The 24,034-nt window shown below is 39.5% G+C and overlaps 1 protein-coding gene across 8 annotated transcripts in view; it reads left to right on the top strand.

Moving 5' to 3' along the window:
- Positions 1–24,034, top strand: part of MATCAP2 (microtubule associated tyrosine carboxypeptidase 2) — a 119,583-nt gene that overhangs the window by 73,407 nt on the left and 22,142 nt on the right. For 7 of the 8 annotated variants that reach the window (XR_011556729.1, XM_070726301.1, XM_070726305.1 and 4 more), the window contains 2 exons: positions 19,228–19,533; positions 19,802–19,899. Coding sequence is in view for 7 of the 8 variants with exons in the window: in XM_070726301.1 (XP_070582402.1) it covers positions 19,228–19,533; positions 19,802–19,899 (404 nt within the window). In the remaining variant the exon portion in view is untranslated. The remainder of the gene's footprint in view (positions 1–19,227; positions 19,534–19,801; positions 19,900–24,034) is intronic. The other variant, XM_070726303.1, reaches the window with a different exon arrangement.

Below are 24,034 nucleotides of genomic sequence, written 5' to 3' on the forward strand. Positions count from 1 at the left end.
AAGAGTGCAGAAAAACGGAGGAAACCCATGGAGATCCAGAGGGGAGAACGGGGCAGGAAAGAGTGCAGAAAAACGGAGGAAACCCATGGAGATCCAGAGGGGAGAATGGGGCAGGAAAGAGTGCAGAAAAACGGAGGAAACCCAAGGAGATCCAGAGGGGAGAACGGGGCAGGAAAGAGTGCAGAAAAACGGAGGAAACCCATGGAGATCCAGAGGGGAGAATGGGGCAGGAAAGAGTGCAGAAAAACGGAGGAAACCCATGGAGATCCAGAGGGGAGAACGGGGCAGGAAAGAGTGGAGAAAAACGGAGGAAACCCATGGAGATCCAGAGGGGAGAATGGGGCAGGACAGGGTGGGAAAAAACGGGAGGAACTCAAGTCTGGAGGTGGGGCATCCCAGCGGCCGGCGGCAGGTTCGTAAGGTGAAAAAAGTTCGTAAGAAGAGGGAAAAAAATTCCGAACCCTGGGTTCGCTTCTTGAAAAGTTCGTATGACGAGGGGTTCGTATCATGAGGTACCACTGTACATTGAGATTTTTTTAGGTTTCTGCTTCCCACTTAAAAAGTAACATTGTCAGGAGCAAGAAACCAGGATCTAGGAGAGAATTCAAAAGCACTGAAAGTTTATTCTATGCAGCTTACTGATCTATTCACTGTCATGGCAAATTGTCACCAGATAAGAGTCAATAGATTTCCAAACGGACTGGATTTAGGTCTCTTATATTGAGGACCTTCAGACAGATCGTGTGTTTAATCCACCTTCAGGCTCAGCCTGCTTATCTCCTACAAGTACTATTTTAAGAATTGCCTATAAACTTTAATGAGATGATTCCTTAAGTAACAGCAGTAGACAAAATTTTTCAGGCTCATAAGCACCTGTGCACAGCATGTACATAGGTTCGTAGTACATAGGGAGAGCTTTTTAATCCAGCAATGAAGCATAGTACAGGTAGTCCTCAATTTACAATGGCAATTAATCATTCTGCTTAATGATGGTAGTTCTGGCAGTCCTGGTTGCTGTTGTTAAATGAATCAATAAAGGTCATTGTGAGGATATCATGTGACCAACTTGCCAGCTTTCCCATTGACTTTACTTGTCAGTAGTTGGCAAAGAAGATTGCAAATGTCAAGATGCTGTAATATCATAATTGTGAATTGAATTCTGAATGCCCAGATTTTAATCATGTGACTATAGGGATATTATGAGGATCAATTGTGTGTACCATTTGTTCAGCACTATTGCGAGGTTGAATAGTCACTGAATGAGTGATTATTAACCTGTAATATTTTTAGTAAAGAGTACATATAAAAACAAAGATATTAAAAAAATCTTTTGTTAAGTCTGTTTGCTTTGTTCCATAAAATCATGTTTTTGTTATTTTTTTTAATCTATTGTCAGTTATTATTTAGCATGTGATTTAACATGAGAGAAGAGAAGTAAACATATATACACAGTCCACAAAATTACAGGTAGTCTTAGCAATTCTGTTGCTAAGTGAAATGGTTGTTAAGTGAACTTGCCCTATTTTACAATTTTTCAGTTGGGGAAGAAAGTTTCAAAAAGGACAACAGTAGCCTCTTTTCAAAGAATGGAATAGCTGTGCTAGAAAGTAGTAAGTTTTTTCTTGTGGCCAGAAAAATAGACTAAGAGTGACGGATGTTCGAGAGAAAGACAGAATATTTACCAACCTTAAACCATTGATTTGATTTGATTTGATTTGATTTGATTTGATTTGATTTGATTTGATTTGATTTGATTTGACTTGACTTGACTTGACTTGATTTGTCGCCCCTCTCCAAAGACTCGGAGCGGCTCACAACAACAAAACAGTACAAATCCAATGATTAAAAACAATTTAAAACCCTTAATATAAAAAACAGTCATACATCTCAGACAAACCATATATAAAACGGAAACGGTCCAGGGGAATCAATTTCCCCATGCCTGACGGCAGAGGTGGGTTTTAAGGAGTTTGCGAAAGGCAAGGAGGGTGAGGACAATCCTAATCTCTGGGGAGAGTTGATTCCAGAGGGTCGGGGCTGCCACAGAGAAGGCTCTTCCCCTGGGTCCTGCCAGATGACATTGTTTCATTGATGGGACCCGGAGAAGGCCAACTCTGTGAGACCTAACCGATCGCTGGGATTCGTATGGCAAAAGGCGGTCCCAGAGATATTCTGGTCCGATGCCATGAAGGGCTTTATAGGTCATAACAAACACTTTGAATTGTGACCGGAAACTGATCGGCAACCAGTGCAGACTGCGAAGTATTGGTGTAACATGGGCATACTTGGGGAAGCCCATGATTGCTCTTGCAACTGCATTCTGCACAATCTGAAGTTTCCGAATACTCTTCAAAGGTAGCCCCATGTAGAGAGCATTACAGTAGTCGAACCTTGAGGTGATGAGGGCATGAGTGACTGTGAGCAGTGACTCCCAGTCCAGGTAGGGCCGCAACTGGTGCACCAAGCGAACCTGGGCAAACACCCCCCTCGCCACAGCTGAAAGATGGTTCTCTATTTTTTTAAAAAAAAACCTTTATTGATTATATACATTAAAAAAGAACATAAAAAGACAAAACAACAATACAACATTTACAGAATGTATATACATATAGCTCTATAAGTCAAAAGAGAAAAGTAATAATAATAAGAAAGAAAATGATAACATATATACACTCATAACAAAAATAAAGCATTATGCTTTATACATGGATTATTTTGGTATCAGAACTTGTTATTTACATCTGCTACGTAGCAATATACTTGATTTGCAGCTCATTCATTTATAACAATATTTTCCCTTTGTTGATTGTTACTCATTCATCTTGTTGATTTTTCCGTTTAACCTTTTGTGAGATTATTTTCATTTTCTCTATTTTCTCTATGGTATAGTAGTGCTTTATAATAACAATATTTCCTCTTATTAACACTTTAATTTTTCTCTCAAAATTTAATGACTTGAATAACTTTATTGTTATTCATATTGTTCCTATATTTTATTTTATTTTATTTTTAGCAATCCAGATAAACCACCTGCCCCAAGTTTTGTGGAATTCCTTAATATCTTTGTCTTGTAGTTCGTATGTAAGCTTTGTCATCTCTACTACCTCATATATTTTGGTTATTAAATTAAACATTGTTGGGACGATTTCCTGTTTCCAGGTTTGCGCATATATAATTCTTGCCGCGGTTGTTATATGCAAAATTAGATGCCTGTCATTTATTGTGACTTTATGTGTAATTATTCCAAGAAGGAAGAGTCTGGTTTTAAAGGTATTTTTTCTCCTGTAATTTCCTCCATCATATTTTTAATTTTTTTCCAAAATTTCTTGGCCATTGAGCATGTCCACCACATGTGATAGTATGTACCTGTTTTCTTTTTGCACTTCCAACAATTTGGGGAAAGTTTTGGGTACATCTTTGCTAAACATGCTGGTGGCAAATGCCACCTATAAAACATTTTATAGATATTTTCTCTGTAAGGAACTAATAACATTATTTTATAATTGGATGTCCATAATTTCTCCCATTCCTGCAAATTTATAGTGTAGCCAAAATTTTGGCCCCATGCTATCATGGATCCCTTTACCTCTTCCTCCGCTAATTCTTGGTATAGTAAATACTTATATATTTTTGAAATCAGTTTTTCATCTGGTCCCAGTAAAATTTTATCTAATGTACCTGTTTTTTGAAATCCCAATCTGTCTTTATCTTCATTATATCTTGATCTGATCTGATAATATTGAATCCAATCTACCTCAATCCCTTTTTGTTGTAAATCTTGTTTAGAGATTAAGATATTATTTTAGTCTAAAATTTGATCATATATTATTATCTTATTTAAGTTCATTATTTTAGGATATATTATAGCCTCATTTGGAGATATCCATCTTGGGTTTTGTAAATACTGGGATTTTTGTACTGTTGACCAAGATTCTATTAAACGTTTTCTTATAAGATGTTGTTTGAAGTGTGTGTATGATTTATTTTTATTTCCAAATAAATAGGAGTGCCATCCAAATTCAAGATTAAAACCCTCTAATGCTAGTACTCTCTTCCCCCTAAGGGTTATCCAATCCTTTATCCAGCACATTGAGGCGGCTATGTAATATAATTTCCAGTCCAGAACTCCCATTCCCCCTCTATTCTTATGGTCTTGTAAATTTTTGTATTTAAGTCTCGCTTTTTTCTTGCTCCATATAAATTGGTGTGTTAATTTTTTGAGTGTATCGGTAGTTTTATGGGGATCGTTTGAAAAAAGAAAAGAACTTTGGGTAGTATATTCATCTTTATTGCTGCGATCCTACCTAGGAATGATAATTGGAATTTGGACCATTTATCTAAATTTACCTTTATTATTTGTAAGAGATTTTCGTAGTTGTCTTTAAATATTGAGCTACATTTAGCCGAAAGCATTATTCCTAGGTATTTTACCTTTTTAACAATATTGAAACCTAGTTTATCCTCTAATTCTAAATTCTGTTTCAGAGTCATATTCTTGGATATTATTTTAGTCTTATTTTTATTTATTTTTAGTCCTGCAATAGTTCCAAAATCTTCTATTTCTTTTAATAGAAATTTGCCGGACAATAATGGATCTTTCAGAATAAATACCATATCATCGGCATAAGCTTGGAGTTTAAATTCTTCTTTTCTGACTCTTAGGCCTGTTATATTTGAATTATTCCTTATTTTGTTTAATAAAGTTTCTAGGGCTGTTATAAAAATTAACGGTGCTAATGGGCACCCTTGTTTTACACCTTTCTTTATTTTTATCTCTTCTGTCAATTCTCTGTTAATTATCACCCTAGCTTTTTGATGAGTGTATATTGCATTAATTAAGCCTGTTAATTTATCGCTGAAATTCATTTTTTTAAACTGTAAAATAAAATATTTCCAAATCACTTTGTCAAAAGCTTTCTCTGGGTCTACAAATATTAAAGCTGCTTGTTTCTCCACATGTAAATCGTAATATTCGATTGTATTTAATATTGTTCTGGTGTTGTTTTTAATCTGTCTATAAAGTAGAAATCCACTTTGATCTATATGAATGATTTGATTTAATATAGGTTTTAGTCTTTCTGCAATGATTCCGCTAAGATTTTGTAATCCTATTCAAAAGGGGTATTGGTCTATAATTTTGAATTAGGTGTTTTTCTGATTCATTTTTGGGAATTAAACTTATATATGCATGTTTCCAGGATTCTGGCAGCTTTCCTCCCTTCATAATATCATTAAATAAATCTAGCATATTTACTTCTAGTGTATCTTGTAAGGCCTTATATAATTCAAATGGAATTCCATCTGGTCCCGGGGACTTATTGTTTTTCTGTCTACCCATGATTAATCTTAGTTCTGTTATGGTAATATTTACATTTAATTTTTCTTTGTCTTCCTCCGTAATTTTTGGTAGATCGATTTGTTCTAAATAATTAATAATTTTCCCTTCCTCCACCTCTTCTTGGTTATACAAACTAGAATAAAATTGCTCCGCTATTGCTTTTTTTTGTTTTTCGCCTGTTTGCCTTTCTCCTGTAGTATCGACTAATGCTTCAATATATCTTTCTAATTTTTGATTTGCCAATTTCCAAGCTAGCCACTTTCCAGGTTTATGGGCACATTCAAAGATTTTTTGTTTTTGGCCCTTTAGTTTTTGTGCTAGTTCCTCTTGATTTTGGAGATTAACTTTATGTTTTGTTAAATTCAATTCTTCCAGCATTTTTTTGTCTAATGGATTTTTATGTAGTTCTTCTTCCAAAGAAATTACTTTCTGGTTTAATTTTTGTATCTCACTCCTCTTTTTTTTATTATTTACTGCTAGATAAGATATTGATAGGCTTCTGATATAGGCCTTGGTAGTGTCCCACAGATTAGCTTTAGTTGTTTCTTCATTATCATTTATTTTAAGGAAGTATTCTAACTCTTTTTCCATCATTGATATGTATTTCTTTTCTTTAATTATAGATTGGTTTAATGTCCATCTTTTTTTGATATAGCTTTCTTGCTCCCTCCATTTTATCCAGATGGGATTATGATCTGCCCAAGTATTGGGCAGTATCTCAGATTCTGTTAAGTTTTTTATGAATTCTTGATTGGCCCAGGCCATGTCTATCCTGGACCATTTATGCGGATATGAGAAAAAAGTATAATATCTATTGTCAGGGTGGAAATATCTCCATACATCTTTCAAGTAAAATTCTTCTGCCATTTGATTAAAGGTAGGGGGCAAAACCTTCCTGGTCTTTTTTTTTATTGCTACTTTTATTATCTTTTTTCTTATCTACTATTGAATTATAATCTCCGACAATCACTACTTTTGCTGGTTCAATTTCTAATAATATTCTATGTATCTTTGCATAGAATTGAGTCTGATTTTTATTTGGGGCATATATTGAAATTATTACTGTTGGGATATTTCCTTTATTTATTTGTACTATCAAAATCCTTCCATCCTCATCTGAATATAATAATTTCGGTTTCAACCATGTTTTAACATAAGTTGCGATCCCACGTTTTTTAACTGGGGCTAAGGCTACAAAAAGCTTTCCTAGTTTCGGACATTCTAGAATTGGATATTGATCCTTTTTGATGTGTACCTCTTGGAGGCAGGTGATATCTGGATTGTTCTTTATTAATTTGTACCATATTTTATTTCTCTTTTTTTGGCGCATTTATACCATTGATATTTATAAAGAGTAATGATATTTCATCGTTAAGGTTGTATTCTTAATTCCGTTCCCTGGCTCCTGTCTTGGATCTTGTAACTGCACCTCCTTTGCCATTGTCATTCCGTTTGTATCTACGTAATCTCTGGTTCTTGCAGGTTCTCTTCTGATGTCAATTCTTCCCTGCTCTCCCTTTCCATTGCCTTCATCTCTTTTGGTTCCTGTGTCTCTATCAATTTAATATTCTGATCATAAAAATTTTGGTCCTCCTCAACTGAATTTATTCTATGCTTTTTCCCCAAAAGAGTATTTATGAGGCCCTCTGGCATCAGCCATCTAAATGGAACTTTATGCCGATGTAATTTTGAGGTAAGAAATTGATACAGCCTTCTTTTCTCCCTGACCCGTCTGGGAATTTATTTTAAAACTATTACCTCCTTTCCCTTATATATTATTTTATCTTCCCTTGTTAGGTGGTATATCTCATCCCTTGCTGTTTAAAAAAAATATCTGACATGTACCTCTCGTGGCAATTTATTTCTGTGGGCATAGCTAGTATAAACATGGTATATTTCGTCTATTTCTTTTAGTACTTTATTACAGTGTTTCCCAACCTTTTTTGAGCCGCGGCACATTATTCACATTTACAAAATCTTGGGGAACATTGAGCACGGGGTTTTTTTTAAAAAAAGTTTGGACAAAAAAAATATCTCTTCCTCCCTTTCTCTCTATTTCTCTCTCCCTCTTTCTCTCTCTTCCTTCATCTTTCTTTCCCTCTCTCTCTCCATCCCTCTCTTTCTCCCTTCCTTCCTCTCTTTTTTGCTCTTTCTCCCTCCTTCCCTCCCTCTATGTCTTTCCCTCACCCTCCTTCCCCCTTCTTTCTCTCCCTCTCTTGCTTTCTCTCTCTCTCTCTTGCTGTCTTTCTCTCTTTCTCTCCCCCCTCTCTCTCTCTCTTTCTTGCTATCTCTCTCTTTTTCTCTCTCTCTTTTTTGCTTTCTCTCTTTCTCTAACCCCCCTCTCTCACTCTCTCTTTCTCTCTCCCTCTCTTGCTATCTCTTTCTCTCTCTCTTTCTCTTTCTTTCTCTCTCTCTTTCTCGTACACCACGCCGCAGCAGCGGCATTGGGCAGTAGCTGTGGGGCGGCGGCAGGGTGGTCAGCTGTGAGGCGGAGCTCTGGAACGGAGGCACCGACGGCGGTGGCTGGACGTGTTGCAGGCAAGTGCCAGCCACGCAATGCCAGTATGTACGGCGTACAGCAACATGTCCAGCCACTGCCGTCAGTGCCTCTGTCCTGGAGTTCTGGCTCGCAGCCGACCACCCTGCCACCGCCCAGCGGCTACTGACCGGTGCTGCTGCTGCTGCCGCCCTCCCACCAGGCCCCACAGCTCACCTGCTGCCGCCGTCAGGGAAGCTCCAGCCAGGCGGGGCACTGAAGCTGCCAGAAAACTTGGAAGGCGTAAATAAGGAAGCTCAGTTTCCAGTCTCACAACCTTTTGCTCTTCGCACTCTCAGCAAAAAGTTGCGAGACCAGAAGCTGAGCTTCCTTCTTCGCGGCACACCTGACCATGTCTCGCGACACACTAGTGTGCCACGGCACACTGGTTGGGAAACACTGCTCTATTAGATGTTGACCCTGTGATGCCCGCTATTATCTCTGCCATTACTTCTGCTATATTTTCTTCTTTATTTTCCTGTATGTTTTGGAACCTTAGGAAGAAGGAAGCTTTCTCAAGTTCTACATTAAGTAAGGCCTCTTCCATAGTTTTAATGGCTGACATTGTATTAGTCTTGGTTTCGTGTATTTTTATTTCCAATTTTTCGTTCTTCTGTTCAATCTCCTGTATTTTTTGTACATTTTTAGAAAGTGCGCCTTGAATGGACTCAATTTTTTCATCCATTTTATCTACTCTATCCTCTACTCTTTGTATGTCCTTTTGAATCTCACCCCTTTTCATAATTTTTATCAAGTGATTCTTGCATCTTTAGCATCAACTCTTGTAGTGATGCCAAGGTTGTAGTTGGTATTTGAGGAGCCATATTTGTCGCACCTTCTATTCCTCTAGCATTTTGTGGGGTTGATGGTTGGGGCATTGCTGTTGACTTGTTACCACTTTTAGGTTGAAAAACAGTCGCTGAGGGTCTCGACATCTTAATTGATCCCAATATCACCAAGTATCCGAATTTGTATACTATGGGGCACTAATTGATTATTAGGTCAGTTTGGTAAAGTAATATTTAAATTTAGTTATTAAAATAATATAAGCAGTTAATTAGGGCTAGGTGAAATCCCAATTCAGGTAGTTTATATTATTGTCAGTCTAACAGTTACACACTAGCAAAAATCAATTATAATCACACAAATATTAATCAATCAATACAATTCATCAAAGTTATTAATATTAATAGTATTACAGTGCTAACAGTTCAATAATGCAATTGTAAAGAACAAATAGCATTAAAAATTAGCTAGAGTCAATAATAATTAATATAAATTCATTTGATTTTTTTTTGTTAATTGAACAATTAATAATTAATTAGTTAAATATTTAAATTGATAGTTAAATGCTCTAACAATACAAATATTACAAATTTCCCTAATATATCTTAAATCACTTAATCTTCTAAATGTCTTAATCACAATTAAATCACCATTAAATATATATTTAAGTTCTAAGGCAAGAACAATGACAAACAATAATCAATATGTACTGAATATATGATTGTATGGAACTATATATTATAGTATATATTATAATATGAAACTTATTGGATCTAAATTATTACTGATTATTACTAAGTAAACCAAGGGTTAATCTGAAGAGAATAAGGAAGAGAGAGTAAAAAGGTAAAAGAACAAATTATATAATTATCAAAGTATTTCAGATAATAACTTTTGTATAGCTTTTATACCTCCGAGAATTTTCTATGATCTTCTACAGTCTTCTGTCTTCTAAATAGTTCTATTGCTAAATGTTCACCTGTCCAGATATTTGAGTGCCCTGTAATCAGGAGTCAATGTCTAAATTAAATTAATTCCATTTACATAGTAATTTGTAATGATTTGATTGAAGAGTCAAAAATCTCAGAGGTTTGTATGAAAGTTCTTACCAATTCTCACAATGTTATGAATATTTTGTTAGGTTTTCACAGTTCTGCACCAAATAGATCCGGTTGTTGTGTGTGCTGATTTAGCAGTATCTCAGCACTGGCTTCCGATTTGCAAAGTCACTTCTAGGCCGCTCCGTGTCCCCCCCCCCTTTCTCTCAATCCACTTCCACAAACCACCATACACTTTCAGGAATCCACCTTGCTCTTGCTGCACAATCTATTCTTGATGTTAACACTCCAAATCCGAATCCAAGTTATTATAAGGGAAGGGTCTGTGATCTTGCCGGGCTCCTACCCCCAGCTCCGATCCACGATCCAGACTCAATCTTCGATACAATCCCCTCCACCGCTTTCAACCATCAGCAATGGCCGCCTAAAAGGATCCTCCAAGACTTCCAAATAGATTGTCACTGGTTGTCTTTATCTATTACAGCAAGAGCTCTTCTTCCAAAATCCACTGCTCTGTCAAAACATGAACTGCTCCTCACTCGACCACTATACCACGATCTCAATATCCATTAACTCGAATCAAGCCTATTTTTAGCTGCTCTTCTTGCTTCCCCTTTAAATGTCGGGCAGCCATGTCTCTGGATCGGCACAGGCCCATCTCTTCGGCTCTGGTCCTGGGCGTATCCCCGCACCCCCGGGGGGGTTGTCTTACCACCAAGGGTGCACGAAGACTTTCCCTTCAAGCTGCAAATACCTCCAGGTTGCAACTGCCCCTATGGTGACCAGAAAAAACCGAAAAACGGAGAACGATCCCAAGAGCCCTCGGAGACCACTCCGCCACGACGTGACATCAAACCAGAAGCTTTTTGAAAGATGGTTCTCTAATGTTAGCTGTGGATCGAAGAGGACACCCAAGTTGCGGACCCTCTTTGAGCGGGTCAGTAATCCTCCCCCCAAGGTGATGGGCAGACAGATGGAATTGTCTTTGGGAGGCAAAACCCACAGCCACTCCATCTTATCAGGGTTGAGTTTGAGTCTGTTGACACCCATCCAGATCCTAACAGCCTCCAGGCACCGGAACATAATTTCCACTGCTTCGTTGACTGGACATGGGGTGGAGATGTACGACTGGGTATCATCAGCTTACTGATGATACCTTGCCCCATGCCCCTGGATGATCTCACCCAGCGGTTTCATGTAGATATTAAATAGCATATGCTCCAAACCAACATCACCCAAATCTATCCTAACATTCAATCCTCCTCAAACCTAGATCAGTTCCCAATAAACCAGTACTAGGTATGCACACCCCTTACTTCCTCCATATTAACCACTAATAATCTTAAATGCAAACTCATTAATTCAAGAAGCATCGTCAACAAAATACCTGAACTACTTCTCCTACTGAAAACTGCTAATCTCGACATCATATTTATCTGTGAAACGTGGCTAAACGCATCTCTTCCTGACTCCATTATTTCAACCAGAGACATCTATTGATCTGATAAACAAACCCATAGAGGAGGTGGAGTTGCAATCTTCTATAAGAAATCTTTAAATCTAAAAAAAGTGCAAGTTAAAAATGAACTTCAACTTCCTGAAACTATCACCTGTGAATTGACCTTAGATACCAAACCTCTATGTTATAGAGCTCCTGATTAGGACATCTTACATGCAAACAAGCTAACCACATTACTAACTTGGGCAGCCTCCTACCCACATCCTCTTATATTTCTTGACAACCTAAACCTACTACATATAAATTTGACCCTAAACGAATGGACAGCTGAACCCATATATTCAACCCTTTATAATGCTATTACTAGCCTAGGACTAGATCAACTTGTTACTAATAATACAAGACTCAACAATTGCCTAGACCTCATCTTCTGCAACAATTTACACTCAATTTATGGACTACAAACAAAATAATCTTTTTCTAATAATGACTATAATACGATAGAATTCTATCTCAACTTACATCCTTTCAGAAACCACCTTAACAAAGCTACAACCAGTTACAAATTTTAAAAAGCCAACTATGAAATTATTCATGCATGCCTTTCATCTCTTGATTGGAATGCTATATTCTCCAACTGTATCACAACTGAAGACTATTACAATACATTTTTACTTGAAATACAAAGAACCATTAAATTATATGTACCTCTAATTTTCAACAAATCCAAGAAAAATAAATTACCCATAAAAATAAGAAAGCTTCAATCTAAAAAAAGACTTATTTGGTGTAAAACCAAACAGGCTATGTTTCAAACTTTAAAAGCCGTTATAAAAATTTATGTCACCAAATTAAGACTGAATGTACTAATTATCACATCATTCAAGAAGAAAACTTTCTATGCTCATTCTATAAATTTATAGAATGCAACCGTGCATTCTATAATTTTTTTTTTGAAATATTTTTATTAATTTTTTAAAATGTAAGACAAGACAAGACATACAACATTTAACATTTAAAGGAGCTACAATTGCTCCGCTAAGTATAGAAGAAAAAAAATACAGAAATACAGAAAAAAAACACCTGATTCTAGTTTAGATCAATACAGAAAGGTGAATTTATCAATAAAAAATCTCTATATAATCTATAATAACATAAAAATCTTAACTTTTCAGTACTTTTCAACAATTATATAATTGTAATTAAAATAATTAAAGTCAATTTGAAGAAATAAACTTATCTATCGAATATCACTATATGATATATTCAATCTGGTAAATGTAATTATTCAATACTTTATTTAATAAATATCTTTAAAAATATTTTTTTCTGTTCCACCATTTGCATTCTATAATTTTGTAAACAATAAACTCAAAGAGTCCATCCCTCCTCTTAAAGGACCAAATGATAAAGACTACAATGATGAAACTTTTAAAGCAAACCTCTTTAACACATTCTTCAGCTCAGTCTTTGTTAACAGTAATGGATCTTGTCCATCATTTCCTTGTCGCACCACAATCAACTTCAATGATCTAACACAAATCGATTTTACAGAAGAAAATGTTAAAAAGTCATTACGCAACTTAAAACAATTGGACCCGATGGTCTATGTGCTTCTTAAAAAGCTCTCCTGTATCTTAGCTGAACCTCTAAACATAATTTCTAATAAATCCTTCAGAACCAGCTCCTTACCCAAACTATGGTTACCAGCCACAGTCATCCCTATCTTCAAAAAAGGAGATTCAAGTAATGTTGAAAATTACCAACCAATTTCATTGAGTTGTGTCACTTGCAAAATTATGGAATCAATGATAAACCAACCCATTAAATTCCATCTTGAAACTAATAACCTACTTTCCAACAAACAATTTGGCTTCAGGAAAAAACTACCCTGTAATCTACAAATCTTACACTGCAAAAAACATATAGACTACTCAACTCGATCAGGGTAAATCAATAGATGTAATCTACATTGACTTTTGTAAAGCCTTCGATTCAGTAGTTCATGTCAAACTGCTTAATCCATAAAATCCTATGGCATCTCTGGACCACTGCATGATTGGTTAATAGTATTCTTGTATAACAGACAACAAGTCAAAGTAGGAAGTGCCCTATCTAATCCTGCTCCTGTCAACAGTGGAGTCCCTCAAGGTAGTGTCTTAGGACCAACTCTTCTCATACTCTACATAAACAGTCTTTGTGACCACACTTCAAGCAACTGTGTGCTCTTTGCCAATAATGTTAAACTATTTAATACCACCGACAACACTGCTACCCTTTAAAAGGACCTTGATCATTTAACTGAATAGTCTAATAATTTGGCAATTCCAAATCTCAACCAACAAATGCTCTGTCTTACACATTGGTAAAATGAATCAGAATACTAAATGCATACTTGGAAGTAATGAACTCGTAGCTGACCCTCATTTTGTCAAAGACCTTGTACTCATATCCAATGACCTAAGTGCCAGAGCTCACTGTAACAACATAGCCAAAAAAGCACTAAGAATTACAAACCTAATCTTACGTAACTACTTCTACAGAAACATTGAATTGCTAACTAGAGCATACAAAACATTCGTCAGACCAATACTCGAATACAGCTCACCTGTATGGAACCCACATTGCATAACTCACATTGACACAATTGAGAGAGTCCAGAAATACTTCACAAGAAGAGTCCTTCACTCCTCCTCTCGAAACAAACTACAGTGGAACCTCTATATAAGAACTTAATGTGTTCCGTGACTAGGTTCTTAAGTAGAAATGTTTGTAAGTAGAAGCATTTTTTCCCATAGGAATCAATGTAAAAGCAAATAATGTGTGCAAACTTATTAGGAAAGAAATAAAAGCTCGGAATTTGTGTGGGAGGAGGAGGAAGAAGAGGAGGAGGAGAACAGTTGCTGTCGAAGGAAGAAGGGGAGGTGAGGGGAATTAAAAAACATCCAAAACTTTAAAGCTTAAAAAAAAATGAGGGACTCTGAGGCGGCGAGGAGGAGCATGTGCCTCCCATACAGCTGCTGTGAGGCTGCCACCCATGCACTGCGCCAGAGAGAGAAACCAAGGCGGGCGAGAGGGGGAAACCTCCCACTCCTTTGACCGAAAGGCAGTTACTGCTGCTGCTGCTGCTACCTGCTTCCCCTTCCTTCCTCTCCTCTTGCTCGCTCGCTTTGTAGCTGGCGCCTTTCCTTCACTGTGGTGACTCCTTGGTTTGGCTGAAGCTGAGTTGATCTGGCCGGGGCAAAGCCCCCCCCCGTTTTTTCCCCATGCCCAGACACTTCAGGAGGCAACTTCGCGTCGAGTGTATGGAAGACAGCGAGAGAGGTTTATTCCCTCTCCAAGCACCCAGAGAAAGGAAAACGCTCTGGACTGCCAAAGCCTCCTTAAGCGCCACCGAAAGGCTCCTCTGGCAGCCCAGAAAAGCGCGAGATGGCTGGGATTAAAGGGAGAATGGCAGGAAACTGGCCACGCCTTCGTGCCACTCTCACATTTCCTGGGAAATTTTTCTGGGCTTGGGTTCTTAAGTAAAAAAATGGTTCTTACGAAGAGGCAAAAAAATCTTGAACACCCGGTTCCTATCTAGAAAACTTCTTAAGTAGAGGTGTTCTTAGGTAGAGGTACCACTGTACCTTACTCCTCCAGACTTCAAATATTATAGCTAGACAATTTACAACTGTGTCACTCCGAACTGATTTAACTGTTGTTCATAAGATCATACATCATAACGTCCTTCCTGTTAGTGACTACTTCACCTTCCACAACAACAACACAAGAGCACGTAATAGCACGTATTACAAACTAAATGTAAATTGCTCCAAACTTGGCTGCAGAAAATATGACTTCAGCAACAGAGTGATTAATGCCTGGAACTTACTACCTGACTCTCTTGTTTCTTCCCCTAACCCCAAAATCTTCAACCTTAAATTATCTACTGTTGACCTCTCCCATTTTCTAAGAGGTCTGTAAGGGACATGCATAAGTGCACTATTGTGTCTGCCATCTCTGTCCTATCCTATTATCCTTTTTATCACTTCTTTATACTTTGTTATGTTTTATACAAACTGTAACTCTATACTTGTTTGACAAATTATACAGAGTGCGTTCCAAAAGTAATGCAATTTTAAAAAAAAGTAATTTATTGAACAGCTTTGCACAAACTTAAAATTCTTCAAAGTACTATCCTTGGGCCTCTACACATTTTTTCCAGCGACTCTGCCATGACGAGTACACGCCCTAGAAGGCGTCTTTGGGGACCTCTCACAAGGTCTTCATCACAACTGATTGGATCTATTCTATGGATGAAAAACAGGTTCCTTTCAGGGCTGGGAACAAAAAAAAAGTCATTTTGGGATGACGTCAGGACTACAGGAGGGGTAGGGCAGCATTGGTACTTGGTGTTTGGCCAGGAACTCGCAGACTCGTAGCGCGTTGTGGCAAGGTGCGTTTTTCGTCCATAGAAGAGATCCAATCAGCCGTGATGAAGACCTTGCAAGATATCCCCGAAGACGCCTTCCATCGAATGCTGCCCTCAGCGGGAGGCCAGCATCTTAGCCTGGGAATGGCCAGGATGCCCGGTGTAGCACCAGCAGCAAAGGCTCTCTTTCCAGCTGGCTGCCCGGGGCCTCCAAATGGCAGGGACAAGGCGAGTTAGCCAGTCCTGACGGAAGCAGCGCCGGCACCGGCAACTGCTGAGGTGGCTCTGGTGGCTTTCATTTGAGGAGCAGCAGCATTGAGAATGAAACATTCATGCCCCAGGCCAAATCGCAAGACTGAGGAGGTCGGCGAACAGGCCCTGAAGGGGCAGAGCCATCGTCCGCACCGACACCGTGTTATTGAGTGGTGGGCTTGGCTCAGGCAAGTGGCTGTGGCAAGGGCTGGGCAGGGGCAGGGCAGGGGCTGGCTCTCCCTGGCTGAGGCAACTCCGAAGCGAAACTTTTTCCTCCCCCTGTAGCAACATGGGAGTTGGACAGCTGGGAGGAGTGGAAGCTTCATGCGAGGAGGAAGGAGCAAAGAGGGACTTGGGGAAAATTTTCAAAGAAGCCTTACAAGACGAGTGCTGCTTGGGGATTCCCAGGAGGAGCGCATCCAAAGGGAGCGAGCGGCCTTTTGGGGGGTAAAGCACCCCCCCTGCCTATTTTCAGTATGGCTTGAAACTCTTTTTAATGCTGAGGAGGTCGGCAAACAGTCCCACTCACAAAAGTCCTTTCAGGGTATTTGGCATCAAATGGCATCTTTTCTTTCCTAATACAGAGGTGGTGAAATGGCAGGAAAGTGTAACTTTGGGGTAGAAATAAGTTAGACTGAACCAAAAACTATTTTTCTATGTTCACAAATAATAAGACTGCAAATAGTAGGTATGAATTGCAGCTCCTACAAAGTGCAGCAGGAGCGGCTTCCATCTCTTGAGGTGGGTGAATGGGTGGGTGGGGGAAGGAATGAGTGATGTCTGACTCAGTGGAGGGGGGAGGTCAAATGCTTCGTCAGCCAGTTTTGGGGCTTACCGGCGTTTTTTCCTGTGACCGAAGCCCCGTGGCTGCAGCTGCAAATTTGACTTCCGCCTCTCCTCTCCCTCTGTTGTAAATGTTTCATCTGTTTGGGGAGGGGGACTTTCTAGAACACTTGGGGCTGGCTCTTTACCTGGAGGGGGTGGGCGAGGCAGCAATGCCTGGAGTGGGGGGGGCATCTGAGCTTCTCCCCCCCTTCCTCCTTGCTTTCCTTGCTCCCTTGGGTTTTCTGTTCACCAACCTTCCTTTCCCTTCCTCTTCTCCTCACCCTTCTGCTCTTTCTTTCTATAGCTTTTAGTTGCTGACCTTTTATCCTCCCCTTTGGGTTTAACTTGATATTAGCGTGTATGGTTTTTGTTATTTTTCAGACAGTTTTTTGGTGTGTCAGTTGCCATTCTGAGCTTGTGGTTTTAATTGTACCCAATCATTCTTCTGCTAGGTTCATATAGAGATACTGTGAGAGTTTTATGACAGAGAAGCAATGCTAGTCTAAGTGCTGCATTTGTTTCTTGCTTCTCTTCTGTTTTCTGAGAGAGGGGAGAGGAACAAAGTGGATGCTCTATTGGCCTTTAGTTGGTTTTCCTTGGTAGATTATCAATAAGAGGGCTAAAAAATCAGCAGGGGAGGAGAAAAAAGAAACCTTAGTGGCAATCTAGGAATTTTATTATTTACCAAGCTGACCCCTGAGTTAGGGGTGCGAGGATCTTCAAATCAGGCAAGTTTAAAGCTTGTGGACTTCAACTCCCATTTCTGAACTAGCATGACTGATGGAGGAATTCTGGGAGTTGAAGTCCATTAGTCTTAATGCTGTCAAGTTTGAAGACCCCTGAGTTAGTGGTTAGGAATGCAAGGGTCTTTAAACCTAGCAAATTTTAGACTTTTGGACTTCAACTTCCATTTCTGAGCTAGAAAGATTGGAGGAGGAATTTTGGGAGTTCAAGTCCACAAGTCTTGAAGTTGTCAAGTTCTCCTCTAAAATCTAGGTGTGTCTTATACACTATTCCCGTGTAGGATTTAGAGATTTCTGGTGACATTTCAACGAGGTCCCACTTGTCATCTTCAGGCTGGTGCTTCTGTCCTTGTTCTAGGGCAAACACAGCAGGACCTGAGCTGCCTTCCCTCTATAAATACTGGTGGGTGTTCTGGATTCTGGTTAGAACTTTGGTTAAATTGGAAATAATGCTTACTCAATGCAGGATTTCATAAACAAAAACTCCATCTTTATTTCTCCTCTCCTCCGTATTCAAAATGCATTAAAGGCAGTCCAATTCTTTCCTCTCATATCTTAATGATGAGAGACACAAAGGCATTCCTCCAGTCCTCCTCCCTTATCTTAAGATTTATGTCTAGGCAGCGTAGTTCAAAGCAATAAAACAACTGTTAAATAGCAGAGAATAAACTTGCTTACTTCGTAGACGTTTCAGTACATGTCCATGATGGATTTACAACATTGAAAACTCCATCCTTCTTCCTCGCTGGCACCCAGACGTGACGAATAAATCAGTTCAGTAATTAACCTGTTCCTCCCCTTAATATCTCTTCCCTAACACTTGGTCCCTGCGCCTCTGCACCCTCCTGAAATGTGGATTTAACCATCTATTATCTGTCTTTTCTTCACTGGAATCTGGACTCATAGCAACATCCTGTGGCTGGCCTCCCACCTGTTCTGACACCTGTAACCCAGGACCTGCCACTAATTCATAAACACTATCTGTATCAGAGTCAGCAAACTTTTCGCCATCCTCCAATTGACCAGAATTGACCAACAGTGGGTGGGTGTGGTTTGATGGCTCAGCAGCCTGGGGTGTAACCATTTTTGTTTCTCTGCGAGTTTGTGGTCTGGTCATGTGTTTATGGTGTTTGTCGGTTTGCTTTGTGTGCAAGTCAGAGGGGGCTGCAACAGTTGGGAGCACTACTGTAGTTTGGCTTCTGGGTGGTGGTTGTATTTGGTCTGTATGGTGAGTGTGGATTTGGGTCTGGACAAACACCATAAACACATGACCAGACCACAAACTCACAGCCAAACAAAAATACTACCAACTACTCAGGATATCACCCCCAATCCACAAACATCAACTAATCAGCAAACATAATTACATCAACGACCCCAGGTGTTACCCCACTGACTCACCAGGAAGTTTCAACACAGCTTGCAGCTGCTGAGCCATCAAACTACACACACCTCCCCCAGTATTTATAGAGAGAAGGCAGCTCAGGTCTTACTGTGTTTGCCCTAGAACAAGGACAGAAACACCAACCTGAAGATAACGACTGGGACCTCATCGAAACATCTTGCTGTGTTCGCCCTAGAACAAGGACAGAAGCACCAGCCTGAAGATGATGAGTGGGACCTCATCGAAATGTCGCCAGAAATCTCTAAATCCTACACGGGAAGAACCCTAAATATGCCAAGACCTTCATATCTGTACCCGTGAAAATTTATGAAAACATACATACACACACACACACCAGATTTTACCTATTGCCCTTTGCTTTTCAGTAATCATTTTGATTTTGCCTATATATATGTTGCTGTATTCTTACAGGAACTCATTATTTTAGAGGCATTAACAACAATAGCCAATTATGGAACAATTGGAGTGGGCGCCGGAAGCATGGGTTAAAACCCATCAACCCCACTGAGGAAGGCCTGGCCAGCATTCACAGTGTTCTGTTTCGAAAAGATCCTTTCCTGTGGCGGGCTGCCCTCCTGTATTACACTGTCCACCAAGCCAGCCAAATGTCCTTCGGAGACCTCTTTCAGGACATTGGGAAGTTTGTCACTGATCCCAATACTAGGTGGGATTATTGCGTTCGAGCCAAGAGGGGTTGGACTGATACTTCACAACCAGGTAAGCTTTCTTTTATCTACCACTTGCAGATTTTGTTTGAAATTGGGACTTAAGGGGGTATGCAATCTTACAGCATAATTATTTGTATTAAAGCTATAAATCCAACTACTTCAAAGAAATTTAGATCCAAGTAAGCAAGTATGACATTTTCATTTAATAAAAAAAATAAATAATTAAAATTGTCATTTAATGCTGTTGTCCTAAATATTTTAAAGTTTTAAAAGTCTTTAAAAGTTACAGTCTCTATCATAATTTCTGATTCTTTTAGGATGCTTTAGTAAAGATCAGGTCTACTTGGATGGCATCCTACGACTTCTGAGATATCGACATTCTATTGATTTCTACTTATTGACAGCTCTAGGAAAGGTGAGTAAATGGTTGGATAAGAAAATGTCAAACTTAATATGATTTGTTTGTTTCTAGTACAAACATTTGTAAAAGCCGACATTAAAAACAGCAGGAACAAGTATTGAATAGTCAGAAGATTAGTGAACATGTTGAAAATATGATAGATATATTTTGATTTCATCAATTGGGACATATTGAATTTGTTCAAGAGTCATCTGATAAATTTTAATGGCTTGTTTTGTTACTCCACTGAAGATGTCTCGGGCCTTGTAAATAAATGGCAAATATTCTATTTGCTAATTCCACATTCTCCTATTCCTCTTGCTTTTTATTTATTTATTTGTTCATACATGTATTTATTCATTGTTAAATTTATCCTCTTGATGAGGGGATTTGTTAAGCAACCGACAATAGAGTGTAAGAAAACAGAAAGATATGAAAAGAGAACGTAAACAAAACAAATAAAATTAGAACATTAAAATAAGCTGTGAGAAAAAGTAATGAAATAATTCCACAAGAGCCAAATGAACAGAAACAGACTTTTAGTCTTTGATCAAAGGGCCATCTAAATAAACTCAAAGAAGGCAAGGTTACATTTTCATGCACCCATTTTTAAATGTCAGAGAAAACATGTTCTCATTCCAATATTCTGGACACTTAATTTATTTCCTTAACCAGAAATCCCTTACCCCTCGTTCCTCCTATCTGTATCCTATTTTGTACAAAGTATAATTTAGATGCAATGGCATATTGAATACATGTTTGCACGCATGATTATATAATTGTTCAGAGAAGATCATTTGAGTATAAAATATATCTTTGATTATGTAACAAAATATGGCTGCCCTCTTGTTCCTTTCTTTACAAGGATAAAACATCTATGTTATACATTTTGATTAATATTCTTAAAATGTGATACTCCCATAAATGTGGTTAGATGTCCCACTGCATGCACAGGAATAAATGCATAAGCATATAAGCCACAAAATAAAAACCATCCTCTGGATAGATATAATACTTGTCCTAAAGCATCTACCACTTCAGTGTCAGTACAAGCAAATGTATTGTCAACAGGCACGAGTGTGCATATAACTCTGTCTAATTTTTTCTCCAGTTGTTTGTATATTACACAATCATAGGCTGACAATATATATTTTACTTCAATTAGCAGCTTCTTCTGTTTAGTCCATTTAGTGGGTTTAATTGGATGTTCAAATAAGGTAATTACCTTAGATAGATTATAGTTGCTAGACTTTATAACAATCTTTGCTGCTTCTTCTTCTTCTTATTTATTAGATTTGTATGCCGCCCCTCTCGTATACTCGGGGCGGCTAACAACAATAATAAAACAGCATATGACAAATCTAATATTTAAAATAATTTAAAAACCCTATTTAAAAACCAAACATACACACAAACATACCATGCATAAACTGTATAGGCCTAGGGGGAAAGGAATATATCAATTCCCCCGTGCTTGATGAAAGAGGTGGGTTTTAAGGAGCTTACGAAAGGCAAGGAGGGTGGGGGCAATTCTGATCTCTGGGGGGAACTGGTTCCAGAGGGTGAGGGCTGCCACAGAGAAGGCTCTTCCCCTGGGTCCCGCCAAACGACATCGTTTAGTTGACAGGACCCGGAGAAGGCCAACTCTGTGGGACCTAACTGGTCACTGGGACTCGTGCGAAGGTGGTCCTGGAGATATTCTGGTCCGATGCCATGAAGGGATTTATAGGTCATAACCAACCCTTTGAATTGTGACCGGAAACTGATCAGCAACCAATGCAGACTGCGGAGTGTTGGTGTAACATGGGCATAGTTAGGGAAGCTCATGATTGCTCTCACAGCTGCATTCTGCACGATCTGAAGTTTCCGAACACTTTTCAAAGGTAGCCCCATGTAGAGAGCATTACAGTAGTCGAGCCTCAAGATGATGAGGGCATGAGTGACTGTGCGCAGTGACTCCTGTTCCAAATAGGACCACAACTGGTGCACCAGGCGAACCTGGGCAAACACCACCCTCGCCACAGCTGAAAGATGTTTCTGAGCTGTGGATCGAGGAGAATGCTCAAATAAGAACTTTCCAGGAACTGGCACCTCCACAAAACATGTTGGCATAATGTCTGAAACTGTTGTTTCTCCTTTCATACAAAAAGATGAACTATTCAAAACCACTTTCATCAAATCCAGGAAAATACTGCCTTCCTTGTTTATGGGGTCTTTTCTTATATGTCATGTACAGTGATCCCCCGGGTATCGCGATCCCGATCATTGTGAACGGGCTAAATCGCGATTTTTCAGCAATTGATACCATCTCGATCTTTGCAAAATGCTATACAGGCTATATAGCGATTTTTCAAAAATAAAAAAAAATAAAAAATACGTGCGTGGTTTTTCCCGCCCGATGACGTCACGCGTCATCACCAAACTGACGTGTAGCATTGCTGGTTGGCCGAAATCTCGGCCAATCAGCTTTGCCATTGCAATAAGTTTGCCCGGCAATGGTGATACAGCAAAATTTCAGCCAATCACCGTTGTCATTGCTGATGGACAGAAATCTCGGCCAATCAGTGTTGTTTGCTCAGCTTTGCTTTGCTTTGAAACTTTTGCAACTTTTGCAGCCGTTTCTTGGAGCTTGCGTGTCTTACATCTGTGTCTTGGAGTTGTGTCTTGGAGCTGTGTCTTGGAGTTGTGTCTTGGAGCTGTGTCTTGGAGTTGTTGTGTCTTGGAGTTGTTGTGTCTTGGAGCTGTGTCTTGCATCTGTGTCTTGGATCTGTTCCTTGGATCTGTTTCTTGGAGCTCTTTGTGAAGACTTCGTGGAAGATGGCACCTAAACGTTGCACCCGGAGTGGAGCCGGCGATGCTAAAAAGACCCGGAAGATGCTGACAATCAAGGAGAAGATTGTACTTTTGGACATGCTGAAAGCGGGACGTTCTAATGTAGAGGTTGGTCAGCATTATGGGATCAACGAATCGACTGTGCGATACATTAGGAAAGATGAGAAGAAGATAAGGCAAACTTCTCTGATATCATTCAACAAGGCTGCAAAAAGAATAGTGACGCCTAGAAACAAACGCCTTATGAAGATGGAAGCTGCTTTGTCTGTGTGGGTACAAGACTGCCGAAAAAAGAGCATTGCTTTGGATACGAACACTATACGAACCAAGGCACAGCAATTGTACAACCGTCTTGAACACACAGAAGGAGGCGATGCAGATGAGGGAAACCCAGGTAAGGGCTGGGGTTTTTTATTCTGTCATTACATACTGTATTTAAGTGTTTTTTAAGGAAGGAGGGAGGGAGGGAAGGAGGGAGGGATGGAAGGAAGGAAGGAGGGAGGGAGAGAAGGGAAGGATGGAAGGAGGGAGGGATGGATGGAAGGAGGGAGGGATGGATGGAAGGAGGGAGGGATGGAAGGAGGGAGGGAGGGATGTTAGGAGGGAGGGAGAGAAGGGAAGGAAGGAGGGAGGGAGGGATGGAAGGAGGGAGGGATGGAAGGACTGTATGCTTTCATTCAAGTCACTTCTCTCTCCCTTTCCTGTCATTCTCTGTAGATGAAGGTGTTGTTGACTCTGATGACCCCCAGCCATCAACATCTTCTGTTTCTTCAGCCCCAGCCACATTCACAGCAAGCAAAGGGTGGTTTGACAGATTTCAACGGCGCTATGGCCTGAAGAGTGTGTCATTGCATGGAGAAGCTGCCTCAGCAGATACAGGTGCAGCCGAAAACTTTGTCCAGGGCACGTTTAAAGACCTAATTGCAGAAGGGGGCTACCTTCCAGAACAGGTGTTCAACATGGACGAAACAGGCCTGTTCTGGAAGAGGATGCCTTCAAGGACTTTCTTGATGCAAGATGAAGCCAAAGCCCCTGGCTTTAAGGCCATGAAAGATCGGGTGACTTTGATCATGTGTGGGAATGCAGCAGGCTTTTTGATGAAGCCAGGGGTAATTTATAAGTCACGAAATCCAAGAGCCCTCAAGAACAGAAATAAGAATGCATTGCCAGTGTACTGGATGCATAATCCTAAAGCATGGATTACAAAACCCCTCACGCGGGACTGGTTTCATCAGTGCTTCATCCCACAGGTGAAGGATTATTTGGCTGCCAAAGGACTCAATTTCAAAGTGCTTCTCCTAATGGACAATGCTGGAGG

This window comes from Erythrolamprus reginae, chromosome Z (assembly GCF_031021105.1).
Source record: "Erythrolamprus reginae isolate rEryReg1 chromosome Z, rEryReg1.hap1, whole genome shotgun sequence".
NCBI classification, from domain to species: Eukaryota; Metazoa; Chordata; class Lepidosauria; order Squamata; family Dipsadidae; genus Erythrolamprus; species Erythrolamprus reginae.